General features: G+C 39.5%; 1 protein-coding gene across 2 annotated transcripts; it reads right to left on the bottom strand.

The window, feature by feature from the left end:
* Nucleotides 1–645: 645 nt before the first annotated feature.
* Nucleotides 646–11,136, bottom strand: LOC116401254 (oocyte zinc finger protein XlCOF28-like). 2 transcript variants are annotated; one of them, XM_031879574.1, is made up of 3 exons: nt 10,985–11,136; nt 3,126–3,887; nt 2,798–2,958 (listed from the first exon to the last, which is right to left on the bottom strand). In XM_031879574.1, the coding sequence occupies exons 1-3, from the start codon at nt 11,004–11,006 to the stop codon at nt 2,882–2,884; spliced, it is 861 nt and encodes a 286-aa protein (XP_031735434.1). In that variant the 5' UTR covers nt 11,007–11,136; the 3' UTR covers nt 2,798–2,881. The 2 variants fall into 2 exon arrangements, with proteins under 2 accessions (XP_031735433.1, XP_031735434.1); XM_031879573.1 differs by having other exon boundaries at nt 646–3,887.
* Nucleotides 11,137–11,305: the final 169 nt, after the last annotated feature.

Here is an 11,305-nt window from a genome sequence, read left to right as displayed (position 1 = left end):
CTTTTTAAAACATATGCAGAAGAACTTCCAGACACCTGGAAACAGCTCCGCTTTAAACATGAAACGGGAATGAAATCACTCTGGATACTTTTACGAAATCTAGTTATTCAGGTTGCTAAGATGAGATGCTTTATTTTCCTGTTGACAGAAGGTTTGATTAAATACCAAATCAAAGACAGCTGTTCTGTAACCTCTGACCTCGGTAAAAAACATACCCCCTGAAATCTACATGTAAGACCGTCCTTTTCAAAGGTCCCCCACTGGAGGAGGAACCTTGTTTGGTTTGGAACCTTGCTCGGTTATAAAGGACAGCTTCAGGACCCTGACCCCATCACCCACAATTAAGATGCCAATCAGACCCCTACTGCTCCCTAAAAAACACACAGCTATGTTTAAAGACATGCAACACCAAGCATGATAAACCAGCAGAGCATCAAAACAAGCTGAGCCTACCAAGTTAGTAAATAATATTAGTAAAGAATGAACACCATTTTAACCTTAGCTTGTAGCAGGTCTGTTATTCAAATATATGAGCAAGACTGGACTTTAGTTGGAATGTACAAAATACAAACCAGTTTTATTTGTTGTTTTTTACAATAAAATGAAGATTGAAGGTTACACAAATAAAATACAAAAAAAACAAAAACCCTTTCTCGGACTTTAAAAGAAAAGATGAAATGCCAAAAACCAGAAAAGATTTCTAAAAACCAAAACACGTTTTCTTTGTTGTCTCCACCTATTTATATACTCTTTACTTGGAGAATCTTTCAGATCAATATATGGAAGACTAAATTAATTACAGACTTGTTTAAGTTAACATTTAATTCTTGGCCCCCCTGAAGGTTCCCGTCTGGTCTTCCTGAGTGGAACATCAGTCAGGAAGTCTGTTTCACAGTTTCCATTGTGCATCATCTGTTTCTTATTCAGTGAGTATAGAAGCACATACGATTACATATTGATAAATGAACGAAAATCACTTAAAGGTTATCAGTAAACACTCAGTAATAATGAAATTTAAAGAACGAGAAATAAAATGATGTTGATTCCAAACTATTGTTAACTCAATAAAATGTAAGAAATCAATAGCATCTCATCAAAAAGAATAAAACTTAAAGAAATAAAGACTAATGAGCCTAAAATGGAATAAAAGTAAATAACACTTTGAAATACTGCTTTCTAGGCTCTATGTCTAAATGTTACAAGAACAAAGCTGCATAAAAGTCAGTTAGGCACAAAAACCACAACAGGCCCAACAGTTTACATAGTGTGCAAGGTAATTATTTCTTTAAAAGGAAAATTAATAGAGAGGCTGGTTTGGGTGGTTCTCTGAACAAAGCAGTTCAAGCACATTTTGTCAAGCGATGTTTTATATTTACAGTCTCCTCTCATATTTCACCATGACATGTTGGAATACAATATTTAAAGGATGGGGGAGCTAAATTATCTTATAAGTCTTATAAAGTAAACAAACATTCATCATAAACAAAAAATAGAAAACTCATTAAGTTGTGTGTTTTTAATACCATTGCCATATTGATATTTTGTTTTGTCCAGGGCTTTAAAAGCTTGTTTAAAGGCTAACGCCGAGCAGACCGGAAATTCAAGAGTTTCATACTACTGTTGGACGCAGTATGGAGTATGTACTTTATACTGCATGCTGTCTTTGCCAGTAGTATGTAGTAGGCGGTTTGGTAAACAGCCTCAGTATTTTTAGTGTGGTTCCTGACTTAAAACTCAAAATGGTTATGACATGATTTTATTTCATCACTGCAGTAATGTGCAGTTAAAATGATCACTTGTTAATGTATCTTTGACTACGTGTGGGGAAAGGGAACCATGTTGTAGTAAAAACAACTGTTTTTACCGAGTTTCTCTGGTCTCCTTCCAGTCATCGCTGTTATCAGTCTCAGGTTCAGAAGAGTCTCCAGTCTCCTCAACAGTATCTAGTTCTGGGTGTCTATCTGGATCTGAGTTCTTGTCTGGTTCTGGTCCTCCACAGTCTTCGCCATCACCTGCCGGTTCCATCTGTTCGGCTTGTCTTTGATGAAGCTGTGAGGACTGATGACGAACACACTTGTGTCGTTTGATTTGATTAGACCAGGTGAATCTTCTGTCACAAACGGAGCAGCTGAATGGTTTCTCTCCTGTGTGGATTTTCATGTGTAGCTGTAGATTTCTACTCTGTTTAAAAGATTTTTTACAAACTGAACAGCTGAAAGGTTTCTCTCCCGTATGAGATATCATGTGGGCCTTCAGAGTTACGCTTTGAACAAAAGCTTTACCACAAACTGAGCAGTTGAATGGTTTCTCTCCAGTGTGGATTCTCATGTGTTTCTGTAAATTTCCACTCTGTGTGAATGATTTCTTACAAACTGAGCAGCTGTAAGGTTTCTCTCCTGTGTGAGTGTTCATGTGTCTCTTCAGTTCTGCCTTACAGTCAAATCTTTTATCACACTCAGAGCAGCGACATTTTTTCTCACAAGCACTGCATCTGGAATCACTGACAGAAAATTCATTTTTATTCAGAGAGTTTAAACCTGACTGAGGTTTTCTGGTCACCTTCCAGTCATCACTGTTATCAGTCTCAGGTTCAGAAGAGGCTCCAGTCTTGTAAACTGTATCTGGTTCTGGATGTCTGTCTGGTTCTGGTCCTCTACAGTCCTCTCCATCACCTTCAGTTTTAATCTGTTCAGTTGAGCTGCCGGCTGATTCTTTACAAACTGAGCAGCTGAACGGTCTCTCTCCTTTGTGGATTCTCGTGTGTATCTGTAAGTCTCTTTTTCGTATAAAGGATTTCTTACAAACAGAGCAGCTGAATGGTTTCTCTCCTGTGTGGATTCTCATGTGGTGCAGTAAATTTCCATTCTGTGAAAAGGATTTCTTACAAACAGAGCAGCTGTATGGTTTCTCTCCTGTGTGGATTCTCATGTGGTCCAGTAAATGTCCATTCTGTGTAAAGGATTTCTTACAAACTGAGCAGCTGAATGGTTTCTCTCCTGTGTGAATTCTCATGTGTGTCTGTACATCTCCTTTTCGTGGAAAGGATTTCTTACAAACTGAGCAGTTGAATGGTTTCTCTCCCGCATGGATTTTCATGTGGCCCTGTAAATGTCCATTTTGTGTAAAAGATTTCTTACAAACCGAGCAGCTGAATGGTTTCTCCCCTGAGTGGACTCTCATGTGCACCTGTAAATCTCTTCTTCGTATAAAGGATTTCTTACAATCTGAGCAGCTGAATAGTTTCTCTCCTGTGTGGATTCTCATGTGAATCTGCAAGCTTCCATTCTGAGTAAAAGATTTCTTACAAACTGAACAGCTGAACGGTTTCTCTCCTGTATGCGTTACCATGTGTATCTTCAGATTTGTCTTCGATGTAAATCTTTTCCCACACTCAGAGCAGCTAAATGGTTTCTCACCAGCACTACATCTGGACTCATTGACAGAAACTTCATCATTATTCACAGAGTTTAAACCTGACTGAGGTTCTCTGGTCTTCTTCCAATTACCACTGTCATCAGTGTCAGAAGAGTCTCCAGTCTTGTCAACAGTATCTGGTTCTGGATATCTATCTGGATCTGAGTTCCTGCCTGGTTCTGGTCCTCCACAGTCCTCTCCATCAGCTTCTGTTTCCATCTGTTCAGTTTGTCTCTGATGAAGCTGTGAGGACTGAGCTTCCTCTTCATCATCTTCACTCTTCACAGGAGTGAATGAGAACTTGATATCAGCCTCCTCCAGACCTTGAAGCTGCTCTCCCTCCTGACTGGTCCAGAGTTCCTCCTGTTCCTCTTTAATGTGTGGGGGCTCTGGGTCCTCCTGGTCCAGACTGGAGCTCCACTCCTGCTGCTCTTCTTTAACAACGATCACTTTTCTTACATCTGAATGTAAAACTGAAACACAGACACACATTAATATAAACTCAAGCTGGATAACATTACGTGTTCAGTGATGTAAATAAAAACAGTCACATAGTGTTTAGCCATTAGTACAGGAAAACAATGAGTTAATTGACAATTCTATTGTTCAGCTGACATTTTGTTTCCAGCAGAGAAGTCTGTAAACCCTACTTACATTGCATCATGCTAACAAACTGAAGCTTATTGAAGAAATACATGGGGAGAGCTCCAACAGATTACAGATTGAGGACTAATGTCGTGTTCACACCAAACACAAAGCTAACTTTTTCCGTGGCACGATCACATGCAAAGACGCGAATAGCCAGGCGGCGCAAAAGGTGTAAGTTGGACCCTTGCTATGGGCCAAAGGGCTCGTGTTAGCTTTGGTCCATTACCATGACGACGGTGGATATAGCCAAGTTGGGGGTGTCAGTGAACTATTTCTGCCTCGGCTGAAGAGCAGGGAGGTAGTATTTATATACAGAGTCCAGAATTGGTCCGCCAGAGCTTGACTGAGGCGCCATCGATGGTTGGACAGGAGTTCGGTGTGTCTGAATATTGCTTGCCGAAAGGATGCTTCTAGCCGCCCCCTAAAAGAGATTAGGGGTGACTGGCTTAGGGTCAGATATGTCAAAGGACACATATCCAAGGGGCTTTGCATTTAGTACATCCTCCACCTCTGTGATAACTGTCCTTAATACCTTGTCTGTGACAGTTTCACCTCTGAAAAGAAGGTTGGCTTAAACAGGCGGAGTCGTGAGGGGGGGTAAGTTGGCCATTTTGAGGGACAGGTTTTCCCTTGAGGTTCCTGCAGACTAGACAAGAAAATAGATGCTTACCGATGGCTTGTCGACCTCTAAGGATCCAGTAGTGTCGACAGACCCCAGCGAATACTCTCAGGTCCAAGGTGGAGAAACTTCTGATCATATTCTCCGAAGAGAAAAAAAGTAATGGGGTCTTTACCTTCTCTGAGGCCTCCTCCCACACGGATCAGACTGGTAACAGACTGGTAACAGGATCAAACTCAGGTGCAAGTGACAACAGTAACTACCATTGGGAACAGGCTTATCTGACAGGAACAGTTTGTATTCCTCAGGGAAAGGTTCTCAACCATAGTACGTTCAAGGGGATTTGAGGGAGGAGTCTGGGTACCGTGGAGGTCATGAGCCGTAGCATCTACAAGCCCATTATAGGATTTGAAGGCCTCGATGTCAGCAGAAATACAGCTTGGGGTGTTACGGATATGGCAGAGATTGCCGAGTTTCATAGCTGAAAGGTAACTTCCTCGGGGGCTTGTAATAGAGGGGCTGTACTAAGCCCAGGTAGTGAAGTGGCGTATCGGTCAGCAACAGCCAGTGTTGCATGTGCTGTCCCGTTATCTAGCTTAGCCAGAACTTCAAGGTCCTGCTTGGATCTGGTCATGGGTTTGTTGCTCTGATATGGGAGAACATCAATTTGTCACAGCTTCTCCCCATTGCGGCAGAGATCTGACTGGATTGAGTAGCTCTCATGAAACAGGGTCTGGACTTCATTCAGTGCTTCAAGATGAGCAGCTTTCGGGTCTTGGGGACTACCACAAAACTGGTGCATCATTGAACAAGAGCCACGGGCACCCCATGGAGTCCCTGTGACACAGCTGCGACGTCACCAAGGCTACATAGACCCCACGCCGTCCATGCAACTCACGTTGCTAAAAAGGAGGTGAAACAACGTTGGGGAGTTTAAAGAAAAAAACCTAGGTTAAAGTCCTAACTTTGCTGGCCGAACAACGCTGTTTTTGGATCCTGAAGGAGAGATGGATAACTCAACCCGTGGTCTGCCACTTTAACCTGCAGAAGGAAGAACACGGAACTCCTAGATTCTTCAAGTCGACATTCGCCGGCAGACAACAGTCAGCTTGCCGCTTAACACACTGACACAGCGGTACGGTCCCCGGTCCTAGGCAGGAGAAATTCCACTGAACAAGTCAGAATAAACACACCAACCACTACGAAGATATCTCAAGTAAGAGGCTTTTGTCTGGGCAGAGAGAGGTCATAGTTTGTTTGTAACATTGTTTGTTTTGTTTTAAGTTTAACTGTACTGTTACATTACGTGATTGTTTGTTGTTTAGGTAGTATGCTTGAAATTGTATAATACATGTTTTCTTGATTTATAATATTATTGACTTTAAATCAGTATTGTTAGAGATGAATAAACTTGTAAATTAAACACACCTACACGAGTGAAAAGGCAAATTCACCACCGTTGGACAACGATGGAATGCCAAAGACCCTGACATCCGTTTAGACAACGAGAACTATGTGGCCTCAGAAGCACGTGTTGCCTACTGTTTTTTAGCATGTACATTTTAATACCTATTCTGCTGACACATCATGATGACACCCATGTGTAAAGAATGATTCATTTCCCTCCACAGCTTGTACTTATCTCAGTAATGCTACACAAAAACTGCTAAGATACTTCAAATGTACTAGCCTTATGAATTGTTAATACAGATGTTCCAAATGGACACTAGTGTATACTTATGATTGATCAATGATTATGATCAAACAGGTGGAATGGTATGGAACATTTTCCCTATGCTGCTGCTTCTCTACTGTGACATGTTCACCTGTTTCTATTGTCAGCCCGTTTGGTGGTTTGACTCTTTGTTTTTTTGTAGATAACACTTCAAGGTTTGAGGACTCCCAGTTATAAACAAGGGTGATAAAAGACATGAATTAGAGGGACAAGGATCAGATGAGATAAGAGGGAGGGGCTGAATGGAGGCGTCAATGGGCAGTTAGAAACTGTTGACCAGATGTTTTAGGTATTAAGGCTTTTCTGACAAAATTTGAGATGGATCTGATTAATCTGTGAGGATGATGTAAAAGTACACAACCATGTAACTTTCTGTTACCACTAGGTGGCGCTATTACTATGATTCTAAATTGTCATATAGATGTCTTCAGGGTCAGGATGTTGTGACATATGAGAGATTTGGAGTAGATCAGACAATGTACGGCCGAGTTACAACTTCCTGTTTCATGGCGAATAGTGTGTTTTTGCCGCCACGGACACATAGTTCCATTAATCTTTGAAAAGAAAAAAAAAAAGAATCGCATAATTCAAAATGGCCGACTTCCTGTTGGGTTTAGGACATACCTCTAAGAGGCTTTTTGTATGTCATATACATATACCTACCAAATGTCATACAGCTAGGTGAAAAGCAACATGGGGGCTACTCAAAAGGGGCGCACTATCGTCGGTGCTCGGGCCCTAGTTAAAAATATACCCAAAAATGACCATATCACCAGTTTTCACTATTGTACAACATTCAACAGACCATCATGTACATTCCACAAACATTAATTTACAAGATAATAAAGGTGAAACTAACAATATTAATCTAACTAAACTGAACCAACCAATGGGAGAAAGAAATATCCCGAATATGCTGACTACAATGAAATCACAACAATAAAAAACTCTGAACAGTATCAAATTAAATGAATACATGTACGTTGACAGAAGTTAAAGCAAAACAGCCGTGCTTAGCCACGTGCCATCACTGTGCTAATGCTGTGCTTTGCTAGTTACATTACCAAGTCCACGGAGGAAACGGTGTTACTTAGCGTTCTGCTTTGTTAGCTTAGCTGGCGCTGTCGTTTAAGGATGACGCCAGGCGAGGAAGTAGTTGAGGTTCCGATGCAGTCCGTGCTCGGTTTCTATCCATTTGTGCAGATTTTAAGAAAACCGATCGCTCCGGTCGTTTGCTCTCCTTAAGTTAGCAGCTCGTTGTTGTCACTGGTACTAAACCTGTTTACTCAGGGTTAGCAGAGCGGTACCAGGGGTGCAACGTACACACAACAATCACGGTTCTGATCGTTTCGTGGTTTTGAGTCGTGGATCGGATCAGCTGACAAAAGGTTGGCGAGCAAATATAACTTTAACAAATGCCCAATCACGCTTTTATTGCTGATCGACGATGGTATACAGGTTGTTTTTGTTGTTTTGTTTTGTTATGCAGCTGGTCAGCGTAAACCACCAACAGTTCGAAATGTTGTCCCTTTACTTTGTTATAGTCGTCTATATCGTTATTTGCATAAAACACAGAATTCAAATAAGGAAATAAAAGATTGTATTTGTAATGAATAAAATCTTGGAATTAGTGCTTTCAATGATGTATTTTAGCTGCTTAGAGCTGGTGTTTGGAAGTTCAATAAGGCAAAATCTTTGAAGTAGCGCGTGATTTTCTTTTTTGATTAGCGGTCTGAACTCTGTAGAGGCGTTTTGAGCTCTGAGGGGATTCTACCTCCTTTAACACGACATCGGGGTTCCCCATAACATTATGTATGGCATGATGTTGAGCAGTACACTAGCCTTAAGCTCAGTTTATACTCGCCGTAGCTCAAGTTTTGTAACTTGGAGTGTGATCGCGTGACTCACAGTAAGTTCACTGATAGAAACTCTATTTACATGTCAGAGGACTTTTACAAAGAAGAACAATTCATTTTTAGATATTTTAGAAACACGAAGTGTTAAAAATGTAGCAGCCAAATCAAATAGTTTACAGGATGTTCAACCTTTGTTTCTTCATAATAAATGTAATACTTTACTTCCTTCTTTACATGGTTTGTATAAAATAATAAAGTAGTTTATGAATGAGATTTGAGTTTACAGATAACTCTAATCCCTCCTCATCAGTTGTCGGTTACATCTACAGTCTATGTTCATATCTCTCTGTTACTCTCAGTTCTCTTTTGTTTGTTCGTCCTCTGGTGTTTAGGACAATAACACAACAAACAGCGCGTTGAGTATAAAACCTGCTGTGCATGCTGGGAGTTCGGAGGCTCACGCTACCATTAACAGAGCTTTGGAGTAGCTTTCTGTGCTACGGCACAATCATCAAAGAGAATTATCAATATTAATACTAATTGTCTCTATTCATAAAAAGATCAATATATATGAATTAATACGGGGAATCAACACATCACTCACGGCGAAGCCAGCAGCTGACTACAGTAACTAGATCAAATCTGTAGATGGAGATCGACAGAAGTTAAAGTTAAACCCAGAGATACTCGGACTCCCTCTCCCACATCGCTAACGTTATGGACTGATGGCCCACAGCTCCAGAGTGGGAACATTCTGGGTTCGAGGCGAATGAGAGAGGAGAGCGTTACTTTAACTTACCGATGTCCCAACAAGTGAGAAAGTGCTCGTCAGGATATCCTGTTGCTCTCTTTACTCCGGTACCACATGTCCTTCTATCTCAGAGCCCATTTCATTCATGTTTTATATCGGTGTTGAATCTTCTCATATTTTGTCGCACTCTCTCTTTAAAGTATTGCTATTATATCATTATATCTGTGGTGTGAAAGGATCTTGAATAGGATGTCCCGATCGATTGGTCGAGTCCAGGTAACTAATGTATCGAGTCACAATACGATGCGTTCAAGCTCCAATCAGTAAATTGAGCGTTGGCCGAAGGTAAACTATAACGCTATCACGATGTATATCGAGTTCAAATATATTCTTGTAAAATGTATATTAGATGAAAAACAGATGTTTTCACAGCAACAGGAAATAGATTTTGGAGAGAGAATAATGAACCGTTGAACGAGCTCTAAACATCTGATTATGCTTCATTAAAATCAATAAAAATACTGTAATGTATTCCAAAGTAACCGCTACAGATCACTACACAATGAAAGCAGAACATTTGAGTTTGAGATGATTGAAATTATTTCTCAGGACGTTGGAGAAGAGTTAGTCTGGATCCTTGTTTACCAGCTGCTAACTAAACAACAACAACAACAAGAATCAGTTTGGCAGCAAAGAACTTGATCAGGACATCTCTAGTCTTAAAATTACAATAATATAGTTTAACCCAAAATATCATCCTTTAAAAGTAGTAATCGTGAGAATCCTACAAAATAAAACGGAATAAAAATGTTCTCTGTCCGTCCTGCTGTAACATTACATCATCTTTATTAAGGTTTATTAAGTAATTCATATATTAAGTAACTAAGTACATTTGAATGCAAGTACTTCACAATATTAACGTACGCGACTACATTTATCTGACGGCTTTAGTTACTTCAGATTCAGATTATTAACACTAAATATAATCTAATAAATGAAGTATTACAGATTATACTAGCAGCATGAAGTCATTAAAATGATCTCCGTCTTTAAAGTGATCAACACATTAATGCTTCAATAATTATAACACAATATCATTTATATTGATCTGCTTACTTTTACTTTTCTGCATTAATTTAAGATAAAAACTAAAATATTAAAGCATTAATGGAGAAGATGAGATAAGAGGTATTGACCCAATAAGATACTCCATTAAACCTCCCATAATAAATATATAATACATATATAGGATAGATAGATAGATATGTACTTTATTCATCCCCAGGGGGAAATGTGTGTTACAGCAGCAAGACACACCAAGTAAGCAAAGTAACCAAAAATATTAAGTATTAAAAAATGCACAATATATACAATAGAATAACAATAATACATTAATTTATGCTTTTATTAACATATTGATATTAATTCAAACTATTATTCTATTGAAAGCAGCTTCATTCAATCATTTTCATGGTGCATTAAAGAGATTCAGTTCATCTGAGTACTCTGATCTTCTACCTCAGTAGAAGTATTAATACCACAGTGTAGAAATACTCGGTTATACGTAAAAGAACAATACTACCTGAAGTAAAGGCGATCACTATGCAGACTAATATATATAATTGTTACTTTAAAGATGGAGCTCATTTTAATGACTTTATGTACTGCTGCTGGTTTAATATTTAATAATACTTCATTTATTAGTGGATTAATACTCTGAATCTGTGAAGTAACTAAAGCTGTTGATCGATGACGTCAGTGCAGTTAAAAGTGTGAAGAAGAAGAAAATAAAGTACAAGTACCTGTAAGCAGTACTCCGGTAGAGTACTTGAGTAAATGTACTTGTGTACTTTCTAATACTGGTTCTAATAAACAAACACTCAGTAAAGACTCGAGCTGAAGACAGCTAGCTGCAGCTAACCAGCTAACGTTAGCTTAGCATCATTGGAAAGAAAACAAACCTGTTCTTCTTCTCGGTTTCATTTCGTGCAGCAGTTTCCGGTGCCGGTCCGTCTCCGTTCTGTTTACGGAACTAAACTCTGACGGGTTGTTGTTCTGCCGTTATTTAGGTTCAGCTAACGGTTCTCTCTGCTCACGAGAGGCTAACGGAGAAGCTAACCGGCGGAAATTCCAACTATCACTTCCGGGGACAGCTTTCAAAATAAAACTGAAGACTTTCTGCCCGACCCGTAATGTTGTGGTACTTTAAATTAAAGACGTAATATTGAAGCTGGTGTCAGTATTGTTATTCATTATATTATTGTTTCATGTTTAATGTACAA

Source organism: Anarrhichthys ocellatus, unplaced genomic scaffold (assembly GCF_004355925.1).
Source record: "Anarrhichthys ocellatus isolate YVR2014 unplaced genomic scaffold, GSC_Weel_1.0 scaffold297, whole genome shotgun sequence".
Classification (NCBI taxonomy): Eukaryota; Metazoa; Chordata; class Actinopteri; order Perciformes; family Anarhichadidae; genus Anarrhichthys; species Anarrhichthys ocellatus.
This window is presented reverse-complemented; position numbering and strand designations above follow the sequence as displayed.

What these genes read in the sequence shown, in the direction of transcription:
- LOC116401254 (XM_031879573.1), bottom strand. Translation starts at nt 11,006, where the DNA reads ATGAAACCGAGAAGAAGAACAG. An exon ending in GAAACCGAGAAGAAGAACAG is followed by an intron (nt 3,888 to 10,984) that starts GTTTGTTTTCTT and finishes TCTGTGTTTCAG; the next exon opens with TTTTACATTCAGATGTAAGA.